Here is a 23384-nt window from a genome sequence, read left to right on the forward strand (position 1 = left end):
TCCTGTGGGAGGGAAACAAATGTTTGGCAATCTGATTGCACTGGAAGGCCCCTTTGCTCCAGCTTTTAAAACACCTTTTGGTTTAGTCCCGCTTGAAGTATTAGGGTTAATGCCAACTGAGGACATTCCAGGGAGAAAAACAAATGTTAAAATTGAGAATGGTTGTCACTTGACTCTGTTGTAGCCATGCTCATGGCTTGTACTGCTGAGGAGAGAGTCTGTCTGCATTCTGCAGGGGCTGGGAGGAAGGCAGGAGCATCTGGGTAAAAGTGGTGCTGTCATCCTGTTTACCAGCTGTTAGGATTGCATCTACCTTCACAAGGAGTTTATTTTATTGACAAGAGGCTACCTCTTGTTAAAGGGGAAACAGTTGCAAAGCCAGGCAAGCCACAGGCTGCAAGTGCCTGCAGCCCTGCCCAGTGCGGAGTGAGCGCACTGTGAAGGGCAGTGCCAGAGCCTCTGCCCCAGTGGGAGGGGCTGCCCCAGCTCCTGGACCTCCTGGCCAGAGTTGGGGTTGCTCTGCCCTGGGCACTTTGCTGCCCCAAGGAGGCTGATGTAAGTGGGCCAGTCCCAAGCCTGGGGATGCTATAGCAACACCAGTGACCCCAGGCAGAGGTGAGGGCCTTGTTCCACACCCACCTGTAGAAGGGAAATAACAAACGGCTTAGCGCAGAGGGTGGTGTGAGGGCTAATTACTGTGTTCTTTAAAGATGAAAAGAAGCTACTTGATTATCTGAAACAGTTCTCATGTAGGCTTTGATTTTTTTTCTTTTAGGGTTCCTTGGATAATAGCATCTAGTGGCTTTCTTTAAGGTTCAGTTTGGCCACAGGACAGATTGTCCAAATTGGGCTTCTTAGTCACAACACTAGCCTGGGGCAGGGTTCTGGGTGAAGGAGAATGTGGTAAGAACCATTTGAACATATACAAGTGTAGAATTCGGGTGAAACACAGTACTCTCAGTTTCCTCATGGGATTAAAGACGCTGAGGACTCTGCTTCTGACACTATTTTAATTTCACATAACTCAGCATTTTACATGGAGCAGGCAGCATGGGGGTGGCACGAGTCCTGTTGAAACCTGTGTGCTTTGTGGCACGCCTTTAATTCACCGGCAGGCCAGGTTTGTACACCTGCTGTGTGACGAGGCGACGTGTCCTGCTGGACAGGTGTGTGCTCACAGGCGACCTGGCTGGCCCACGCTTGGAGGGCAGGGGGCCTCGTGACTTACAGGCTCCCCTTGCCTCTCCCTTGGGGGAGCACACAGAGGGCCGTGTGGCTGGAGTCGCCCTGTTCCTGGCCTGTGGCTTCCTCTTCAGGCCCTGAGGGCACCTTGCAGCTCCCACCAGCCTGTGGCTGCCTTTTTAAGGGCATGGTTCTGCTGACCTCACTCTTCCTCGGTCCCAGTTGTCCCTCGGGCTCTGTCCATGGGCAGCTGACATTTCTCCTCTGGTTCACCCTTGGCCTTTAGTTATTCGTTTCTCCCCTTGGTCCCCCTGTGCGCCTTTGCTTCACACCCCAGTGTCCAGAGTTTTTGTGTTTTCTGTCGCGTCTTCCTCTCCCCCCAGCTCTGTAACAAACCAGGATGCTCGGTGCTGGCTGTGCTGGAGCGGGCTGGGCTGTGTGGAACTCTGGACCTCCTTTCCAGGTTTGGTGCTCACTTGGCTGCCCCCTTGATAGCCTGCCTTCCACCTGCCTCAGGGTCCTTGGTCTAGAGCAGTGCTCCCTCCAGATGGGAGCTGGACCCAGCCTCTTGGTCCCGCAGCTGCAGCCATGCTGTCTCCTTCAGTGGTGCCACTCTGGAGAACTGGGTGTCAAAGGGACCCTGGAACAGGAGGGACCTGGAACCAGGGTATGCGGCCTGCAGCGGTGCTGTGCACTGGGCAGTCAGGCCAAGGGAGGGCAGTCATGTTGGTCCCCACCCGTGATCCCAGGGTGCTGAGCTCTGCACTGGCACCAGGAGAGCAGTGAGCAGCGAGGTGTGGACTGGAAGTGGGAGAGCTCGGGCCCAGGCTCTTCTTGGTGGTTCATGTGCAGTCAGTGCCTCGCTTTTGAAGCCCGTCTGTGGCTCAGCTCTGCTCGTCTCCTCCTTGGGCCAGGTGTGCCCGCTCTTCTTCCCCTTCCTCCAAGTGTCTCCTGTGGTCTCACTTCCACACAGAGGGGTGGGAAGCCCTCACCGCTGGAGTTAGCCAGAGTGCGCCCTTCCCTGCACTTGGAGAAGCCCAGGCCCCTTCCTGAGCCTAGGACGTGGGGAGTGGTCACTTAAACAGGAATGTCTGTGATGCTTGCTGCCAGGTTTATGGTTCCATGTGGACTGTTTAGAACATTTGAAAGGGCTGAGCAGATTAAATAACATAAAAGTTGTGCTTGGAAATTATGAAGACGGGAAGCTGGTCATCAGTATCTTCTGGGCTCGCTCTTGTGTCTCCTCATCTCAGACTGGACACATCTCAGACAGGAACGTGGCACGCCCGCTTGCCCTTCCTGGGAAGGGGTGTGTGGTGCTGGGGCTTTGGTTTGTTTCACTCAAAGGTTAGGTAAAAGCTAGATGTGGTTATTTTGATCATTTAAACATTTCTTTATGAAGTTAACTTTACTGATACATTTTATACTTAAAATCCTTTGTAATTTATCTGACACATATTTATCAGAAATTACATATTTTTTTTCTAGGTCCTAGCTGATTCTAATCAGCCACTTATCCCAGCCATTGAAACTTAGTTTCAATAATTAAATTTTCTACATCTGGAAGTTCCTTTTCCCCCTTGACGTATGCAGTGCTGAGAAACCAAGCCAGGCATGCTCTGGGAAGAACGGAAACTGACTTGCTTCTCCTGGGACATGGTGCCTGGGTCTGGCTGGCTTGCCCTGCCCCTTTGGATTGTCCTGGGGCTCCTGTCTGGTCCTAGAGCCCAGCCCGGCACTGCCTGTAGGACAGTTCTCTTCTGTACAGCTCTGTGCTCCTATCCAGTGTTGGTCTGCTGTTATTTCTTGGGGAGGCGATGGAGCCCTTTGAGATGCCCCTCATTTTCGTTTTTTAAGCCAGGAGAGTGCCAGGCTGCAGTCAGTGGTGGTGGGACTGTTCTGTCCTGGAGCGACTGGAGGGGTTCCTTGAGCAGGGGTTCCGGGAGTTCCTGTGTAAAGTGTTTTGGCTGTTATGTAAAGGACTGAGCCCCAGTTCAGTTTTGCTGTTGTCCACGGAAGGTGCGGCCCTGGGTGGGCTCTTCATACAGGTGAGGCCCTTGGTACAAGCTTGAAGAGGCGTTCAGCCTGGAACTGGTTGCATTGGGTGCTGAAGGTCCTCCTTTTGTTTCATCTTGTATGTATGTCACTACCGTCATGACAGGGCACGGTACCACTTCTCAACCTTGGGATGAGCCCGCTCCGCCCGAGTTCTGTCCTATCTGCTTGTCCATGTGTCTTCCTGAGGGACCAGGAGCAAGGCAGTAAGGTGCCCAGCAGGGTCCAGTGTGCCCCACCTCACAGGAGAATTCACAGGCACCATGAGCTCATGTGCTGTGGGGCCCTTTCTCCCTGGGCCTGGGGTGGAGCTGCTTTACTTGGCCTTTACTTAATGGTGCTTCAGGGAGCCTCAAACCAGCATCTCCTGCTTGGCATCCAGGTGGACCTGCTCCTAAGCCGCTGACACTATGATGCATGGGCTGGGCGAACATGCCCCGAGGAGAAGCGGGTTTGCACGTTGCAGAAAAGCAAGTTTGGGAGGGTAGCAGTCCAAAGGGTGGTGGTTCAGAATGATCACCAAGACACTCATTTCTGCACTGAGCTGTGCTGGTTTCTAAACACAGCAGATGTACGGGCGTTTCTCAGCTGCATGGTACAACTCCTCTCACAGCCAGGTGCCCTGGGCCTCTGACAGGCAAGCTTTCTGCAGGTGGCTCAGTTGGCTTGTGTGTCATACTTCCATGAGAAGGGGGGGTGCCTCCCGTGTTGTGACATGGCTGGTGCCTTCTGTCCGGCCGCTTCCTCCTGGTGCTCAGGCTCACTGTCCTCCGTTCTCTCTTGGGTGAAGGGCAGTGATAGTGGCCCTATTTTTATCTTTTTTTTTAAAATATATCTTTATTGATTTCAGAGAGAGGAAAGGAGAGGGAGAGAGAGAGACAGAAACATCAATGATGAGAAAGTCATTAATCAAGCCCACAACCTGGGCATGTGCCCCCCCAGGAATCGAACCCCGATTGCCTGGATCCTAGCTTGACACTCAACTGCTGAGCCACGCCCAGCCAGGCAGTGGCCCCATTTTTAGATGAAAGACCCACAAACAAAAACAAAGTCCTTGTCCTAATTGAGTTTTGTTACTTCTTTTTCACACCTTCTGCCCTCCTGGTCTGTTCATGTCAGGAATTTGGCAAATGAAGACTCTTTAACCCAGCCAGGTGTGGCTCATCAGTTGGTTGAATGTCGACCTAGGATCCAGGAGACTGTGGTTCGATTCCCCATCAGGGCACCTGCCTGGGTTGCGGGCTTGATCCCCAGTTGAGGGCGTGTAGGAGGCAGCTGGTCAATGATGATGACTCTTTCATCGTTGATGTTTCAACTCTCTCCCTTCCTCTATGAAATCAATAAAAGATATATTTAAAAAAAATTAAAAAATGTTTATCCCCTGCTGGGGGCTCGGTTGTAGCCTCACCCTGTGTGTACATACACATGCGGGTTCTATCCCTGTTCAGTGCACATACTTAGGTTGTGGTTCGATCCCTGGTCAGGGTATGTGTGGGAGCCAGCCGATGGATGTTTCTTCCTCTCTCTAGAATCAATAAAACTTACCCTTGGATGAGGGTTAGAAGATGAGAATGCTCACATGTGAGGCATTTTTGCATTTCGGAGCACTTAAGATTCGTATTCAGTGAGACAGAGGAGAGGGCGCTTTAGCCAGTTCCGACGCTGCCAGTTCTTTCCCAACCATTGGGTGTCCATCCGCCCTTCCCTGCGCACCCTCCGTCCTACTTCAGTCTTCCCGTTAGCTTTCCTGGACAGGCCTCGCTTTTCGTTTCATCCCCTCCCGTGTGCCCCCATTCTGCCGCCAGGGTCATGTCTGTTCAGAATCTAGTGTGTCACAGCGTCCAGGATTAGGCAGTAGCCTCCTTGTCTGGAGTGGAGGGTGAAATTTCAGTCCCTCCCGCGGTCTCTAAGTAGGGAGTTCATTATCTGTCCAGTAACAACCTACCCCCACGCCTGTGGCTTAAAACAGCAGCCATTGTGTGTATATTCTGTGGGTCCTGAAGGCAGGGGTGGGGGATGTTGGGGTGTTGGTATCTTGACTCTGCCCCTGATGCCAGAGGCCTGGGCTGAGGAGGGCACAGCTAGGAGGACTTGCAGGTCTGGGCCTGGCTGGGCCTGTAGACTGTGGCGCCTATGTGGCATCTGCATGTGGCTGTAATCTCAGTACGGCAGCTGGGTTCCCAGGGGGTGTGTTCCTAGGGGGCAATATCTAGAGAGCAAGTGGCCGAGAGACCCCGGCACAGGGTGCCTGGGCTCTAAATTCATGTGCCTTCAAGATGGTCTGAAACAGAAGCACCTCCCATCTTGCCAGTTAAAGACTATTTCTGAAGGGAAGTAGCTGGATTAGTTGTTTCTCAGAAGTGCTCAGGGGCTTGGATGCTTGTGTGAAATGTCCCATTTGTCTTCCAGACTCTCAGAAGTGGGGGTTGTGAGTTCTGTGAATTTGGAGGTGTTCCCTGGTTACAGGGGAGGTGAGCTGGAGACATCCTGCTAGGACCCCTGTGGAGGTCTGTCCCATAGGCCCAGGTGACCAGCACTGCTGGGTGGGCTATGTCAGCAGCACAGGAAGAGGGCCTTTCTCCTTTGTCGACTGGTAATGGGTGAGATGTCAGACACAAGTCCTTGGGTCTTACCTTTGTGTGAGACACTTGGACCTGCAGCTTTTATGCTTGGATACCTTTACTTATGTACAGGTAATTGTAGAAACCTGAGATGGCTTACTCTCCTTCTGATGGGCTAGAGCCCTTCACTTCAGTGTGGGCATGTGTCCCAATGAAGCCCCCCCAAGTGATTGCACCCCTATTTACGATGCCCTTTTGGAGGGTTTCTTCTCCAGTCTCTGTACTTCCTTCATCATGTACAGAAACTGCTCTTGTTCAGTGGTGAGTGTTCAGAAGAGAAATTCCAGAAGGTGTGAATTGTTTTGATAATTTGTTTTAAGTTTGTAAATGAATCTGCAGCATTTTAATATAATTTCTTTTTTTTAGGCGCAAATATTTAAGCATGGAAAACGTGACGACTGTTTACCCTATGGTAAGGCTCATTTGTAAGAGGGTGTGTTTGTGATGAGTTTGTCTGTATAGAATCAAGTTTGTCTGTTTAACGTTTTATTCACAGGTGCAGAATCTATAACTTGCTGTATCAGGACACTGTCACAGTTTGTAGCTTTTGGTTTTGTATGTGTGTGTGGTTCAGCAATCTGACTTTTGGGCTTTGTACAGGAGGTCTGGGCTGCTGATGCTGGGTCTGGATTCTGGTGACCTGGCGATGCACACTTAGCCTGGAGTCTCTGGCTCGCTTCCTGGGGTCCCAGTTGCAGTTGTGTTCTTTCTGTAGCTATGGCCACATCTTTTGCCCTTTTACCTCATTCTCTTAATTTTAGATAGAACCTCAGTTTATAAAAGTAAGTACAGTGAGCTGCAGAGAGGTGTACTACCTGGACCCAGGAATTTCTGTTTTAGAAGACGTATGAATCAGATTTGAATAGTAGAATCTATTTTCTAAAAAAAAAAAATTTTCATTGGGAAGATTTGTAGCACGTGTAAAGTCAGAGAGTGATGGTACAGTGACCCCACGTTTCTATCCCAGGCCTCAGACTGTCATTCATGGCACTCTGCTTGTCTTGCTGCTTCTCACCCACCTGGCATTGCAGTTCTCTGCACCTATTGCAGTATGTATCTCTAACAGATAGGGGAATCTTTAAAGACATAACCTTGACATCATTATCATACCTGGAAAAAGAGCAGTGATTGCCCAACATCTTCACATGTTGTGCTCTGTGGACTTGTGTACACGGAGCATGGGTCTGTTTTGAGTTGGTTAGTTATACCTAGTTAGTCACTGCACATTATGCCTTTCAGGAAATTACTCAGATACTGTTAAAAGTTGTCTTGAAACCCTACCCTCCTTGTCTCGCACATGAGATGCCATCCCATGCACTGTCTTGGCCTTTGCTTCCCCTGACACCCACCTCATCCTGCCGAAAGGCCCTGGCAGCATTTCCCTGCCTGTGGAGACCCCAGCAGGCAGCCTCACACCTGCTGCTACCACTCCTACCTGATGCTGGGTTCCCTGTAAGACAACAGCAAACAGCATAAAGACCCCAGAGCCATGTTTTGTTTTGTAGGCTGTTCTCTTTATGGAGAGCCCCTTTTTCCTTCCTCTGGGGCTGCTCCGTTCTCCCAGCCTCCGGATCTGCTGCTTCACAGGGAGGAAGTTGAGCAGGTTGCACATGCACTGCACTTGGTAAATGATGTGGGATGAAGGGGTCTTCATGAAACAGGGCTCAGGGGCTTCATTGTGAATTTAGGCCTTCACTGCATTCGGGGGTCCTGTGGGATTGTCTGTGGTTTTAATGCTGTAGACATCAAACAGATGGTGCACTTGGGGACGGTGGGTAAAATCCTTCCACCAAACTGAATTGCATGTGCTGTTGTTCACAGCTGCCACTGTTCTCGATTGCCTGGATGGCTGCAGGATCCCTGACAGCAACCAGACCCTGCTCCGGAAACTCAGGGTGAAGCTTGTGCAGCGGCTGGGCCTGACCTTCCTGAAACCCAGAGTGGCAAAGTGGAGGTTGGTAGACCAAGGTGTGACTGTGTGTTGCCTGAGCGTCTGTCAGCAAGGCTGATGTGGTGATGGCCCATGTGTTGTGTTTTCTGTGGTGGTCCTGAAGTAGACTGATAGTGTTCTCTGCTTTCATTTCTTCTTGAGTGTTTGATTTTGAAAGGAATGGTATTCCTTTTTTTCCCCCCTGACTCTACATCTTCCAGTTAGAATAACTGAAGCTGCAGTGATGCCAAGAAAAGCTTGTTTCTGCATTTTATGTGACATTTGGGTGCAATACAACTTGACTGATTTGGGCTTGCTGTGGGAAAGCTCCCTTTTGATCAATAATAAATCTGAATCATAGGCTTCTTCCAGAGAGAACAAGCTCACTCCTTGAGGTTTATTCAGAAAACCTGTGGATGGAAACGCTGTCTTAGCCGTCTGTAGGCGGCCTGCTGTAATTAATAGAGTGCTTTTGTATTACTGGCTCCCCCGGAAATGGGCTTTTCTACTTTGCTTGGGGGTACTGTTTTTAAGTCTTCAGTTTTATTTCGAGTATTATTCTGCATGTTTTGGGAGGAAATATTTAACAAGTTCAGCTCAGTTTGTCTCCAATTTAGTAAGTCCAGAGATGTGTGCTGTGTTTTAGTGATGTTTCACTGAAATACCTTTTGGTGGTTTGGCATACAGCTTTATAAGTTGTTTATGAGACTAAGTGTTAGTGGTTAGTTTTTAAAGTGCTGTGGAAAATTAATGTTCAGCACTGAATTAGGGTTCTCCAGAGAAACAGAACCAATAGGGTGTGAGTAAAGAGACATTATTAGAAATTAGCTCACGTGATTATGGAGGCTGGCAGGTCCCTAGATCTGTAGGTGAGTTGGCTGCCCAGAGGCCTAGGAGAGCTGATGGTGTGATTCTAGTCTGAAGGCTGGTAGGCTTGACACCAGGACGAGCAGGTGTTTCAGTCCTACCGCAGAATTTCCTCTGACTTGGGAGCTGGCAACCTGATTGAGCTCTTCAGGCTTTCAAGTGATTGGGTGAGGCTCATCCACACTGCGTTGGGCAATCTGGTTTACTAAGTCTGCCCATTTAAATGTTAATCTCGTTCAAAAACACCCTCACAGACACAGCCAAAATGTTTGACCAAATGTCTGGGACTCTGGGACTCAGTGAAGTTGACACATAAATTAACCATCACAAATGCTGTACATTTACGTTAGAAGAAAAATTTAGTATTTAATTTTGTTCTATCTATATTTCTGTGCACATTTAATGTAATTATTAATGTGGTTGGGTTTAAGTCACATTTTGCTATTTCTCTCTTCTATCTCCTGTTACATTTTTGTTACATCTTTTAGCATCATTTTCTTTCTTTTTTTTAAAAAAATATATCTTTATTGATTTCAGAGAGAGGAAAGGAGGGGGGGAGAGAGAGATAGAAACATCAATGATGAGAGTCATTGATTGGCTGCAGCCTGCAACCCGGGCATGTGCCCTGACTGGGAATCGAACCCCGATCGCCTGGATCCTAGGTCGACGCTGAACCGCTGAGCAACGCCCGGCTGGGCTTAGCAATCTTTCCCTTAGGGGAGCAGCCTGTATGGCAGGCCAGGAACTTGAACTCGCTGGTGCTGTTCCCTCCCGTCTGGTCTCCCTGTGGGCCCCGTTAGGGTGGGTTTATTTCAATTCTATTCTTCTGGAGTGCAGCCTTTACTCCTGCAGTGGGCTTCTCACTTCTGGTGCATGGCCTTCAGTCCCCTCTGGATCTGGCCCCACATTCGCACATCTTAAGAGTGCCCAACGCTCTAGCAAGATTTTTATGCAGAGTATTGGGTTCCTTCTCAGCACCTCCCTTTCCTCATCTGTTCCCAAATACTGGCCATCTCAGTGGTCACAAATGTTTTCTTCCACTCTGCAAGACTGCTGCTCTCTGTCTGGGCTCTATTTTAGGAAGTATCTTTTGGGAGAAAGCAGATGTGAAGGTGGGGTGTACCTGGGGCCTGCCTGCTCTGATGGCTGCAGCCCTGCTTTGGTTGTCATCTTGTGCCTGCCAGCGGTCGGTTTATTTATCTTGTTCTGGTTTAGTAGTTGTTTATGGCCAAAGGTAAGTCTGATGGCAGCTTGAAATCTGTAAGCTTTATAGTCCATCTGCTCTCTGGTTTCTGAACATTAAGGTGAGTGCTGCTCCTGTGAAGTAGTTGATGAGTGCTCATTTGAGGATAGACGATGGCAGCCATTGTGTACATGCCTGTTCCTCATGAGGCGTTGTGATGGCTGCTCTTGACAACAGTCCTGTGATAGTGGATCATGTGCTCCTAGTTATCTGTGGCTGCTCTGATTCTGACACCAACTCCGATGTGGTGGTCCCTCACACCAAGCAGTTCTGACACCAGCTGGGTATTCTATAATTGAACTCAGTCTGTCACTATCTACCTGGAGAGAGCTTCAGATGCCACAGGTTAAGGGCTCAGTCCCACAAAACTGCCCCACACCCCCTTCAGATGCCAATCACAAGTCTAGGCTGTCACCTGTGCTGCTGACCCACTGGCTAGATTAATTTGCTAGAGTGGCTCACAGAACTCAGAAACATGAACTCACTAGAGCACCAGTTCCTTATAACAGGACTTAAACAGCCAGGTGAAGAGATGCACAGGGCAGGTGTGGGAAGGGGTGGAGCTTTCATGCCCTGTCCAGATACCACCTCCCACAACCACCTCCTGTTCACCAATGGGAAGCTTTCCAAACCCCATTGGAGGTTTTTAGGTTTTTATGGAGGCTTCCTTACACAGATATGGTGGATTAAATCATTAGCCACTGGGGATTGATTCAACCTCTAGCCCCTTTTCTCTCCCTAAAGCTCCAATCCAAGGTTGGTTCCCTTGGCAACCATCCCCTTTAGGGGCTTTCTGAAAGTCACCTCATTAACATAACAAAAGAGTTTAATTCAGAAACATACAAAGACCCAATATACCCCATGGGGCGAAAGTAGGTTTACTGTGCTGGCTTGTGTGGCTCGGTTGAACAGCACTCCTTGCACCCAGAGGTTGTCTGTCTGATTCTGGGGTCAGGGCACATCCCGGGTTGTGTGCTCGATCCCCATTAGGGGGTGTGCAGGAGGCAGCTGATCGATATTTCTCTTTCACATCAATGTTTCTCTCTCTCGTCAATAAAAAACATAAAAAATAGGTTTACAGTTGTTCATATGGAAAATAATACAATAGTTAATAAACAGGACAAGAATAAACGTTCACATATTCACAATTATAAATCTACTTTTCTCCACATAAGTAACAATAACAGCTGTGTAACAGAGTACCCAAGATTGAGCAGCTTAAAACAATGCATTTTTAATGTCCCCGTTTCTGCGAGTCAGGAATCTGGGTGTAGCTTTGTGGCGCCCTCTGGCCAGGGGTTCTCACAAGCCTTCATGAAGCTGTAGATAGGCTGCTGCAATCTCAAGGTTTAGGACCTGGGAACCACTGTCTTTGTATCAGAACTCCTCCCCCAGTTTTCTCCCTGGGGCCTTTCCATTGGGCAGCTATCAGACAGGGTGGGGCAGAGCTAGTTTTTTCGTGGCTCACCTCAGAGCGATGTCCCCTCAAAAAGCCAGTCACTGGGTCCTGTTGAACCCCCAAGGAGAGGATATGTGAATGTCTGGAGGTGGACCACCCAGGGAGCTGCCTGCTCAGTTGGAAACCGAAGCCCAGAGAGAGACTGAGTCATTCAAGGCAGCCTCCAGCATTCGCTCTGAACCTTGACTTGGGTACCTTTAATGCTTGAGGCCCATCTTGGCCACCCGAGAGTGAGGCTCATGTGTGCTTGCCACCTTCCAGGAGGCAAGGCCGTGGTCTGAGTGCCTCGTGCACATCCTCTCATCCGTCCTTGTTGCAGCCCTCTGTGTAGGACGTTTTCTAGGTGGGGAAACTGAGGCAGTGAGAGGGTCAGGAGCTGTACAGAAAGAATCATACATCTGAGCCTGCCTGTGCTGGCGGGATATGGTGTTGGTGGCTTCTGCTGGGTGGGGAAGAAGGTTGTGGATGGCGAGCAGAATCTGTAGGAGCTGGCAGTGGACTAGTTGGAGTGCCTGGGTGATGGTGGGGCTAGGAGGCGGAGCAAGAGGAAAGGTGCTGCCTGCTGTGAGGATGAGGCCCGTGGGCAGTTTCAATGCCACCCCGCTGCTTTGCCACCTGCCTTTCCACCCTGAAGAAGTGATAGCATGTGAGGATTTTTGAGCTGTTGGGAGTTTGGGTTTGTATTCTGTGGCTAAGGTTACATCGTTGTCATTTCCTGGCAGCCTTGTCTGATGACAGTGAACACTGGTTTCTTCCTTTCTATCGTGTCCCTGTAAACACAGTGAATTTCCACAGGTTCAGATTCCAAGTGACACTCTGTTGTCGATTTCTGTCATGAATCATTTGCTAGGCTCTGAGCTATGATAGTGGGTCTAAAGTCATGTGTGGTCCCTGCAGGTACCAGCGTGGCTGCCGCTCTTTGGCTGCTAACCTGCAGGCCGGCACCCAGAGTCAGAGGGAGGCCCAGACTCATGCTGAGACTCCCGACAGCGAGGAGGGCTACGACGTCCCGGAGGAGGTAGAGAGTGTGATAGGTGCGTGGCCCGCAGCGTCAGCAGCTGTCTCAGTGGGTGGGAGATGAGGCTCTGGGCCCTCTTGCTCTACCTGGCGATTTGGCGGTGGCTCTGAGGTTGATCTATTGGCTGCACCACCACCTTCCATTTGTGCCTGTGTCACATGACTTTCACTGTCCAGTGAGCATGTGGCCTGCAGTCCAACCCTGTCCCCCCAAGAACATCCACACCCCTGGCTGTTGGGGCCCTGGACCCCGAGATTCTCCCACTGTTGGCCCTCCATTTCCACCTCACTCCCCATATACCCCAGACTCCCAGGTCTCACCTGGTGCTCCAAGCTTGGCTTACTTGGCCTCAGCCGCCCACCCCCACCCCACAGAGCTCTCCACCTGCCCTGCTGTCATCCCAGGTGGCGGCTCCTGCTGCGCACAGGGCCAGAACCATCAGCAGAGCTTGCTCCCCAACCCCTTCCCCATGGACCAGGCCCCACCCACAGGGCCAGCTTCTACCCGACTCCTAGTCCTGGTTAGGGTCTCCCCCTCCCACCCGTGGGCTCCCACTCTGGCATTTGCTGCTCCAGGATCTGTCGTAAAGCACAGCATCTCACTGTGGCCTCCCCTGCATAGTAGGTTTTCTCAGAGCTGTCCACACCTGCTGTCGCTATCCCCAAGGCCCGAGACTGCCCGTCTCAGAGCTCACGCACCTGCACAGGCTCCATGTCAGGCCTTCCCAGACGGCCTGGTGCTCTTCATCGAGGTTCTCACCCACTGGGCTCGCAAGACCCTCACCGTGATGCCACCTCAACTTCTTTTGGGCCTTTGTGTGGCTTTTCCTTAAGTCTGGCTCTTCCCCAAGACCCTTTCCCCGTATGGCTCCTGTTTTTTTCTTGGAGCCTTCCTCCCCTGGTGAGGTCACTGTTGACTCTGGCCTCCCTGGTGTTCTCTGCCCCTGGCTGCTCTGATGGGTGGATCTGCTTCTGAGGAACAATGGCAAAAGTTGGCTTCAAATTATTTCATCCACAGAGAAGGAAACTTTCATTTCTTGTAATTAGAATAAAGATTAATGTAGTTTCCTCCATGGTGCTCTCTCAGTGAAGTGAGGGACGGGTGCCTTAGGCTGGGGGGTGGGTGCCTGAAGCCGGGAGGTGAGGCAATGACTCTGGAGCTCACGGAACTGCCTTCCTGTCATCTTCCAGAGCAGCTGCTAGTCGGGCTGAAGGACAAGGACACGGTTGTGCGGTGGTCTGCGGCCAAAGGGTAGGTGCTTCTGTCTTGCCCACCGTGGGGGTGAGCAAGGGGGCTGACAGCTTGTGAATGAGACCTCATGGGCCGGCCCCCCTTGACGCATTCAGTACTTCACATGGAATCTGGGAGCTGCAGGCTTCCTAATTTACATTTGTTTTATGTCCTAATTTTATTTTATTTGTTTTATTATTTTTTTTTCCATTGCTTTTCAGAGAGTGGTAGGGAGAGAGAGAAACATCGATGTGAGAGAGAGAACGATTGGTTGCCTCCTGCACACTCCCCAGTTGGGGACTGAACCTGCAACTGAGTATGTGCCCTTGGCTGGAATTGAACTCAAGACCCTTCAGTCTGTGGGCTGACGCTCTAAGCACCGAGCCAAACTGGCCAGGGCATATGTCCTGATTTTAGAGATAATCACTGAGGTTGACTTGAGGCTCCTTTTTTTCCCCCCCTTTGCCTTTCTGTCTGAAATGGGCAGAATTAGGAGCACGCCAGTGTGCCTGTCTCCCCTGCCAGTGTTCCTGTCTCCCCTGCCAGTGTTCCTTCCTGGCCCTTCACGTTCTAGTCACCACAGCCCCACCCCCCAGACACTCGAGGCCCCATTTAATCCCGGAGCCCCCAGAATGTGGCTGGCTGGCTTGCTTTTGGTGAGCCTCTGCTTCCCCTTCTCTGGAGGGAGGGAAATCACTTGGGATGGCTTCTGGTCTGGCATGTAGCTGCTACGATGGACTGGTGGTGCTGATGGAATGCCCTTGCCCTTCTCTTCCAGAATTGGCAGGGTGGCTGGAAGGCTTCCCCAGGAGCTGGCGGATGACGTGGTGGGGTCGGTGCTGGACTGTTTCAGGTATGTCCTGCGGGGGGGGGGGGGGGGGGAGGAGACACCTCGGACGGGAAGTGGTGGCTTTTCTCAGACCTTTTACATTTTCTTTAATTGAGCTTCCTGTCAGAGCCCTCAGAGTTGTTGTTTTTTTCATTTGAAGTCAACTCCAGTTATTTCTGGAATGTTCTTTATCAGCTTAGATTTTGTTACATTTAAAAACCTGAAGGAAAAAATATCAGTCTTGAACATATACACACACAGGTATTCTTAGAGAGAACCTATGGCGTGCACTGTCCCAGGGAGTGTTCTGTGACAATGGAATGTTCTGGATCTGCCTCTAGGGCAGCCACGAGCCACTTGTGGCTATTGAGACATAAAAAGGGGCTAGTGTCACTGAAGTCTGAATTGTAAGTTTTATTTAATTTTATTGGACTTAAATGTAAACAGCCACACGTGGTGGTGGTTGTGTTGTATCTGTCCCAGCCTTTCAGGGAAGTCTGGTGGCAGATGGCCTGCCCATGACACGGGTGTGGGCTGGGATATGCAGGTAGGGGGTTTGGGGGGTGAGCCCGGGGCCTTCAAGTTGGGGACAGGGCAGGGTCCGGGCAGCACAGGTGCTCCAGGTGTGCCTGCGCTGGTGGAAGGCACAGTGAGCAGTTACTCCCAGGGGTTATGGGTGTAAGTGTCTTTCTTGATTTCAGAATCAGGTGTTTGGAGAACAGGTGCTGTTTGCTAAGTTCGCTGGTTGCACTCCTGCCCTCATTAGCTGGTGGCTTTTCTTCTAGGATTGCCACTGAGTGTGGAAAGTGTACTGTCAGCATTTCTGGGTGCTCAGGTGTGTGTGTTAGTCACAGAGGCAGCTCCGTGAGTGTCCCACAGAGCCCATGCTCCTCCTAAGCAAGTTTCTTCTTGCACTTTGCCTCGAGCCTGCTTGGTGACAATTTAAGGAGTGCAGGAAACAGTATGTCAAATGTAGGTCATCCTTTTCGGAATAATGGTGCGCGTATGGTCAGTGTCTTCTCATGGAGACATCTCACTTCCTGCAGAAACATACACTTCTTGTTGGGCTGTGCAGGGCCATGGGCGAGGGACAAGCCAGTGGGGGCTTTCCTGTCTACTTAGTTCTGTCGCTTGTTTGAGGGTATTTTCCTGGAGTTCTTTTCTGGTGGTGTGGTGATGGGTGTGCCCATGGTGCTGGGATCCTGCCAGGCCCAGAGATTTGTGTTCCTAGGTGGCCACTGAGGGGGCGGCCATTGGCGTGGCCATGGTGGTGTATTCTGCTCTTGGGAGAGGGCAGAACTCCGAGACAGAAGTTGGGAGGTTTTCCTCTGGCCCCTTTACCAGGGATGGCTGTCTGCCTCCAGCTCTTTTTTCTGCTCCTTCCCTCTGGTCAGTTAAAGCTACTTTGTATTGAACTCCCCACAGCCTGCCTCCCAGAGCCCCTTACCCCACACGTTGAGTATCTTTTCTCCCAAAAGACAAGTCTCGAGTCAGGTGTGTGGGCCTTTCTCCAGCTCTGCAGTCTTAGTCTAATTCCTCTTGTTCTCCTGAGCTCAAGCTCACATGCTTCTTTGCCTTTATTTTGTCATTTTAATGAACTCAAATTTTGTAGCTGGGCTGTGGAGGGTGGAAAACTCTTCTTGCCTGTGGTTCCCAGGGCAGCAGCCTCAGTGTCCAAGTTGCTATCTCTTCCTGGTGGCACCTGCACACTGTGGGCATGAGACAACTGAACGTGGTGTAGAGAGGAGCTAACCACAGACCAGGATGTTTGGAGATGCAGAGAAGCAGGACTGGCTGGGCAGAGGTGGTGTGAGGTGGCCGGGGTGGCAGGGCCAGCAGAGACAGGGCACAGCTGCATCTCTGATCTCGCCCCTCCTTTTGTGTCCTGGGATGTGTGGTGAGCTGCTAGCCTTTTTTGAAATGGGTCAGAAACAGAACATCAGTTCCATGAGCTGTAAGCACACCTGCTTCCAGAACTCACCACACTCCTTGCTATTTCCAGGCCAGGCCATGTAGTGCACCTTACTGGGAGCCTCAGACTGGCCTCCATACCATCCCTGTACCCCATCTCCTGAGTATTGTCTGTCAGTTCCTGTGGTCCCCACAGTCCCACCACTTAGAAAATCATAGTTTAGCCCCTTGCTGGCCCCACGGTGTTATCCCTGATCAGGACCCGGGACATAGTGTGTTGCAGACTGCCCTCAGTGGTTCGAGATCTTTCACAGGTGAGTTGCTGGGTATGCAGTTGCTGGAGCACACCTGCTGTGTGTGTGTGGCGGGGGGGTGCCGACTCAGGACTTATTTTGGGGCACCTGAGAGGAGGCCTGACAGTGCTCTCCAGTTAAATTGGAGTCTTGTGTTTTCTGAGCCAGCTGATGTTTTAAAACTCATGGACAGGTTCTGGTGAGGCTTACGGGCATGGGGTTTGGACTTCTGCAAACTGGGCCTTGGTGGAAAGTACTTTGGTCTCAATGTTCTGTGTGCTCTCAGTTTTCAGGAGACAGACAACGCCTGGCATGGCGGGTGTCTGGCCCTGGCAGAACTGGGCAGAAGAGGCCTGCTGCTCCCTCCCCGACTCCCGGATGGTGAGTACCTACTGCATGTTTGCTTTGCATTGTCAGGACTATTGTAGACACGGGTGCCTCATCTTTCCCTTTCTCCCCAGCATGGCCTGCGTGAGCCCACAACCTTGCCTGTGGCCTCACTGACTGACAATGTTTGCAGGAGAGTGTGTGCTAGACCTTGCTCGGCCTTTCTTCGTGTATGGTCCTTTCTCATTTCCTAATTTTATAGAGAGGAAAGGAGAGAGAGAAACATTGATGTGAGAGAGAAACACCGATTGGTTGCCCTCTGCATGCACCCCAGCTGGGGATCGAACCTGTAAACCAGGCATGTGCCCTGACTGGGAATTGAATCTACCACCTTCTGGTACACTGGACGAAGCTCCAATCAACTGAGCATCCTGGCCAGGGCAGTTCAGGCTGTCTTTTAGTCCTTATACTGAGGATGAGGCAAGGTTTTGCATGAATATTTTATTTTTATTTAAAACATCTTACTGTTTAGCTCTGTACCGAGAAGTCTTATTACGTACACAGGCAGCTTGGAATGGCTTTATCCGTTTGTCCTGTGACATCACTGGATCTGCATTTTGCTGAAAACCACCTGCCTGGTTGAGGACTTTCTCCCCAGTCACTGCACTGAATCCCACCCTCAGCACCACAGGCGTTTTCAGGGGCCTTTTGTTGATACCCCAGGCGGTGTGGGTGAAAGTGGGAGAAAGGTCTATTGTGAAGGGCTGGGAGGAGCTCAGAACGCCTGCCAGCCTTTCCTCAGGCAGCCTGTCTAGGAAGCTGAGGCCCTAGAAGCTCCTTCTCCCAGCGCTTGGGCCTGAAGGCCCTGTAGAAAGTCTCGAGGAGCCCCTGGTGGTGCACATGCCTGGGCTTGGTGACCATTGGTTTGCATGTGCACATGCATGCTCACACATGTACAGGCACATACACACTTGCACTCACTCTTCTGTGTGTTTTAATTGTTGCCTCAGCTCTAGTCTTCTTTTTTCACTGAGTTTATTATGGCAGAATACTCTAAAGCATAACACAGAGTTCATATTTGTCTTCATTTTGTGTATCCTTAGAGTTCATCTGAGTTTATTGGGAAATTGACAATATATACATCATTTTAGGAAGTGGAGAAGGAGTCTGGATGAGTCAGAATTCACTGACATTGTGTGGAGTAGAGTATATTGATAACAGCTTCACCATCATATATTTTCTCTAATGGAAATAAATTATTTGTATAAATAGCCTCCTGATGTTTGTGTATTATTTAGTCATAACAAATCACAATGTTTTTAATGTTAGTACTGAGAATGCTTTTCTGGCATTTCCAGAAATTGTTTTTTACTTCAAAACACACAGGTTTAATAATGCAATTAAGACAATTTGTTCTAGTGCTAAGATACTTATAAGAAAAGTATTTCTAAATGACTTTCTATGACATGGCTTATACCTAAAAGTTACCTTTTAGTCCTACCTATTTCATTTGACATTTTACAAAAACAAAAGCCTGGGTCTCACTCATCAGTCTTAGAGTATGAGTCATTCAAATATTTTTACAATCCCAAGTGGAAGCACCTTGTAACATTCATGCTTAATATTTACAAAAAGTGAACCAAATTGCAGCTTTTATTATTTTTTTTGAGAAGGAAAAACTGCTTTGTAAAAATCGACCAGATAAAAAAATGAAGGCACCGTTGCAGATTTGCTGTTCGGTGACCTGCCTTCAAAGGTGGTGTGGCCCTAGCCCTTCATAACCGCTCGAGCCAGCACTAAGACACACGAGTTCTTTTCCGGAGAGTGAACACTCTGGCTGTTTCGCTCAGCTTTGTCTTCTTAGCTCCCTGCTGGGACTTCCCCGCATCCCGTGGGCTTGTCCTCTTCTGCCCTTTGGGTCTGAGGTCACTCTGAGACTCCTGGCTCGCCGTGGCGCTGACAGCAGGCCTGTCTTGTTGGCAAGTGGACTCCTGGGCTGCCGGCTCCCCGTCGCCCACCCGGACGGTGCCTGGGCTGTAGGCCGCCAGTTGGCAGAGGGCCACAGCTGCCGTCTGCTTCTGCTCGTCACTGCTGTCCATTGCCCGTGCATCCTGGGCCTTCCCAGTAGGGGTGGTCACTGGAACCGCATCAGAGCCAAGGCCATTTTGGTTCATCTTGGTAGGTCCTGGCCCATTCCCAGAACTTTCTAGCTCGGCCTTCTGAGCAGCAGCGGCGGGTTCTGCCTCTGGTAGTGGGCTGTGGAGGGAAGGCCTTGGGGTCCGAGCATTGCAGGGGTCCTTCACCGAGAGATTCAGAGGCACGTCCTGCAGCTCTGTGAAGTCTCTGTACATGAGGTCATGAGTGGCTGCTGGTTTGGTCTCCGGTTTCTTGGAGAGGTTCAGTGGGGCTATCCTGGAGCCATCATCTGGGCTGGGCGGCATGGCCTCCATGCTGCGAGAGGTGCTTCCTGTCTGTGGCGGAGCGTCGACATCCATGGCATCGAGGCTGAAAGAGGCAAAGAAGAGAAGGCTTAGTAGGGACGTTCCTTAGAAAAACTGTGTGAAGTTTTGAGTGAGTCTAAGCTTGCTAACTGGGCACAACCAGAGGCATGACTGGAAGTTTTGAAATGAAATGTTCTTACCTTTTTGGAGAGTCATCTCTGTTTTCCGGAGCCTGGGAATGTGGGTGCTCGGTGCTTTTCTTGACGGGCTTGAAGGCTGTGAGGCTCCGTTCTGGTTGCTGGAGCCTTCCCAGGGCATTCGTGTTGGGCTTATCTGAGAGGTCGCCTAGCCCAGCACATGGCTGGCTTGTCTGTGTGAAGTTGGTGGGACTCGGCCTTCCCGGGGAGCCAGTGGCCGCGCTGCCTGCACGTGGGCTCATCTTGGTCCCTTCCGTGTCCCTCTGCCTGTCTTTGGAAGTGTCTTCAGCCTCGGGAGTCAGACTCTCTTTCTCAAATTGTGTGTGTTTTTTGTGGGAGTTGGAAGGGTTTAACTTGGATGGACTTGAGGCTGGGTAGACCAGGGCAGCTTCTTCTAGTAGGTGAGAGCTTTGATCTTGTGAAATACTGGCAACCGGTGGGAGTCTGAGACCATAGGAGGAAAACGCAGACTCTGGTCTGTAAAATCCGTAAGGAATGGGCAGGTTGGAGTGGTACTGCTGGAAAAGCCTGTAATGGTCATATGTCGAGGGGGATGGGTGCAAGTGCTTGGGCATCGGCCCTGGGTGAGACAGGAAATGTCTTTGGTCTTGGGTTCCGTAGACTGACAGCAGAGGGGTGTCACACTCGGGTGAGTTCCCAGCCAGTCGGTAGGGTGAGTAGATGGTGGCCAGTCCGTGCTCCGTGTAAAAGTGGGGTGAGTACTCTGGAATTGTGGGGTGCATGTAAGGGGAAAGGGCACCAAACCCCTTTGTGGATGGGATTTTATGTGGAAACTCGGGTGGGAGGAAAGGTGAGCCAGCTTTCCACGGGTAGGCTGGGGCATGGAATGCAGACTTGGTGTGGAAAGTGGTGGCCTTAGCAGTGGGGCTTGGCAGTACCAGTGCCTCGGGAGCCTCCGCGTGTTCTGGCCCTTTGAGTCTGTGCTCTCCAATGGGAACGAAGGCAGAGGGCCTCACGATGCCTTCCAGAGTAGGTGGGGTGCCCGTGGTGGCCTCTTGGGCTGGACCCTGGTGCTCTGCTTCTTTGAGGAGAGCAGGCTTCTGTCCGGGGCCCTTGTGGGGTCCACGCATCTGTAGTTCCAGATTCTCCTTGGCATCATCTTTGGCAAGGCCAAGTGGGAGCTTGGCATCCAAGTGGGGGAGCCTGTTTGTGACAGATTTGGAGGAGGTGGGCTTGGCTGTGGGGTCCAGCTGATGAGTTTGCTTAGGGTCTAGAGAGTTAGATTTGGGGCACTTGGGGATGCGATCTTGCTCTGATACTAAAGTGATGGAGTTTTTACAGAGACCATACTTCATATGGTTAAAAAGATGTGACTTTTCATTGCAGGTAAAGGGACATTGGAAACACTTGTACTTGAAGGGTTTTCCTGGGGGCCTGGGAATATAATGCGGCTTTTTTGGTTTCCGTTCTTTGAGAAGACTCATTTTCCTCTTCACAGCTCAGGCTCTGGTCCCCCCGTGATCCGCTCCAGCTGGATCCTATTTAGTTCACACGTGGTGGTTTTACAGAAGTGTCACCGCTGCTCGTTTTCCTTTCCACTGCTTGTATTTGAAGCTAGCTCCACGTGTGCAGGTCTGCCAAGGAGAAAGTCTCGCTCCTTTGGGGACTGGGAGCTGCAAAGGAGGAGCAGAGCCTTAGTGACAGGACACTGACTTATGGGCCAACAGAGAAGACCTGTTCTCACATTGATCAGTGGGGGTTTGAAGCAAAGGCACCTGGAGACACGAGATGTAACCAGCCCCCTGTGGGTGTGGGTCAGGGTGAGCAGCCCCTACTTGGAACCACATTTTCTGTCTTCTCAAGTCTGACCTGAATTTCCTTGGGGCCAAGAGTGTGGTGTGTGAAGTGTTTGGTGTCAATTCTGAAAATACCTGTCATTCTTTGAGTTTTGGGAACCCTTTTCCTGTGACCTTAGGCCTCAGATGCCAGGAAGGTTGTGGACTGAGTGGCTGAGTGACCGTTGGGATCCTGCCCTATCCACGACCACAGAGTTTCTGGCCCTAAGTCCTATCACAGCGTGGTCTTACTGCGCTGAATGTGATGCCGGATGCCTGACCCTGTGCGTGTGTGTTCACTTAGAACAGGGAACGTGTAATTGTAACACTCAGGAAACGCTCCTCGACTGGGCTGCCCTTGAATCACGTAGTCTGTGTGCAGGTATTAAAAGTACATTTAGAAATGTGATCTCACCAGAATGCTCCTAACATCAGATGAAATGGTAACTACACTGTCTCAAGTACAGACGGAAGTGGGCTCCACAAACTTGCATGGTTTGAGGTGCTGTCAAGGTGAGCCTGTGAGTGACCAAATGTCTGGTTCTGGTCATTGCCCATTTCCATTGCCCACCTGGTGAGCGGTGTGGAGAGGTTCAGGTAGCTCCCTGTCCCCGCCTGACCAGCAAACACAGATGCCTGTGGGCGGCTGAGAGTGTGGCCAGTGGGTGGGTGCCTGCCTTTCTTGGCCTTACCTCCAAATGGCAGAACCAGAGCTTTGGTCAAAGAAAAAGCATAGTTAGTGGTGCGTGTTTTAGAGATGGTTGGATCATGGTAGGAAGCCATCCAGGCCTCAGGCCACACCCACTCAGGTCCTTGGGAAGGGGCAGGCAGGACCTCACAGGGCTGTCCCTCCCCCAGGCCCTGGGTCCCAGCAGGTGCTGCTGGTGTGTCTCGTCTTCAGGTTACTTTCCCGAGAGGGTCTTCCTCTCCCCAGCCACCACCCCAGGCTTAACAGCAGGTCTCAGCCCTGATTTCCTTTAGAAGCTGCTCTGCACACCCTGGGGCTCTAAGGCTGCCTCCTGCCAAACCAAGACGTGCCTTCTGGGAGGACCAGCTCCTGGAATGCCTGCGTCCTGGAGAAACGTGTGGGTGGGGGAGGCTGCCCTGAGGTGTGGGGAGTCAGGCTCGGTACTCCATTTGCATAAAAATGGGGAAGGAAAAGGTCTTCAGCTTTTACGTATTTTCTTAAGAGTACAGTTCAAAGGAAACAATTTAACAGCACTTTCAGCTGTAGTTTTGCTTTAAAGGCTTGAGTAAGTGTGGTTGGATTTCACATACAAAGCAGCACCTTCTCCACACACCTCTTCCACACAGTGGGCAGACACGCACCAGGAAAGCAGCCTTTGTGTGGGAAACCTAAGAGACCTGCTTTCACAGCACAAAGTGGTTGCCTTAGCTGCATCTCTGCCTGGGTCCCACACTCGGGAGATGAGGTAATGGGCCCTTTGTGGGAGGAGAGGGGAAAGTGGGAGGGGTGGAGTCTTAATTTTCACTTGGATACCTTAAATTCTAAGAAAGCGGTCTGATTTTATTCTCAGCAAACTGGTTTCTCTGCTCATTTATTCATATTTCTTAAAAATACAAAGAACCACTCTCCCACTGACAAACTGCCTCTGTGGAGCTATTTTATCACCCAACTCTTTCAAAGACCTGTTTTGTTTACTGAGGCAGTTTGGGTGGGTGGAAAGAGGCTTTACTGATGCCTGAGACTTCTGAGAGTTTGGGCAGAGCAGGGGACTGAGGTACCCATATTGGATGAGAGGAGATTTCTGGCTGCCCCACAACCCTGGAGAAGGGGGTCCGCCCTCTTGGGGCATTCATCAGCCTGGCTTTGCCCTCCAGGTCGCCCCTCCTCTTTTCCCAAGTCGTGCAGCCAGGAGCTGCAGCATGGCCTTGTCAAAGCTGAGCAGATTACACTGGTAATCATAGCTCTGCGTCTTTCTAATTTCCCCGCTTATTATAGCAAAAACGTGAAATAATTCTTT

The 23384-nt window shown here is 50.8% G+C and overlaps 2 protein-coding genes across 2 annotated transcripts in view; one reads left to right on the forward strand and one right to left on the reverse strand.

The window, feature by feature from the left end:
- Nucleotides 1-23384, forward strand: part of TBCD (tubulin folding cofactor D) — a 114024-nt gene that overhangs the window by 18186 nt on the left and 72454 nt on the right. The window contains exons 8-13 of the mRNA XM_087826451.1: nt 6225-6270; nt 7680-7812; nt 12255-12391; nt 13566-13626; nt 14384-14458; nt 16925-17019. Of these exons, the coding sequence (XP_087682577.1) occupies nt 6225-6270; nt 7680-7812; nt 12255-12391; nt 13566-13626; nt 14384-14458; nt 16925-17019 (547 nt within the window). The remainder of the gene's footprint in view (nt 1-6224; nt 6271-7679; nt 7813-12254; nt 12392-13565; nt 13627-14383; nt 14459-16924; nt 17020-23384) is intronic.
- On the reverse strand, nt 17932-21270 carry ZNF750 (zinc finger protein 750). Its single transcript, XM_016215451.2, has 2 exons — nt 19607-21270; nt 17932-19470 (listed from the first exon to the last, which is right to left on the reverse strand). Exons 1-2 carry the CDS (start codon nt 21046-21048, stop codon nt 18762-18764), a joined length of 2151 nt encoding a protein of 716 aa, XP_016070937.2. The 5' UTR covers nt 21049-21270; the 3' UTR covers nt 17932-18761.

This window comes from Miniopterus natalensis, chromosome 17 (assembly GCF_054644295.1).
Source record: "Miniopterus natalensis isolate mMinNat1 chromosome 17, mMinNat1.hap1, whole genome shotgun sequence".
Classification (NCBI taxonomy): domain Eukaryota; kingdom Metazoa; phylum Chordata; class Mammalia; order Chiroptera; family Miniopteridae; genus Miniopterus; species Miniopterus natalensis.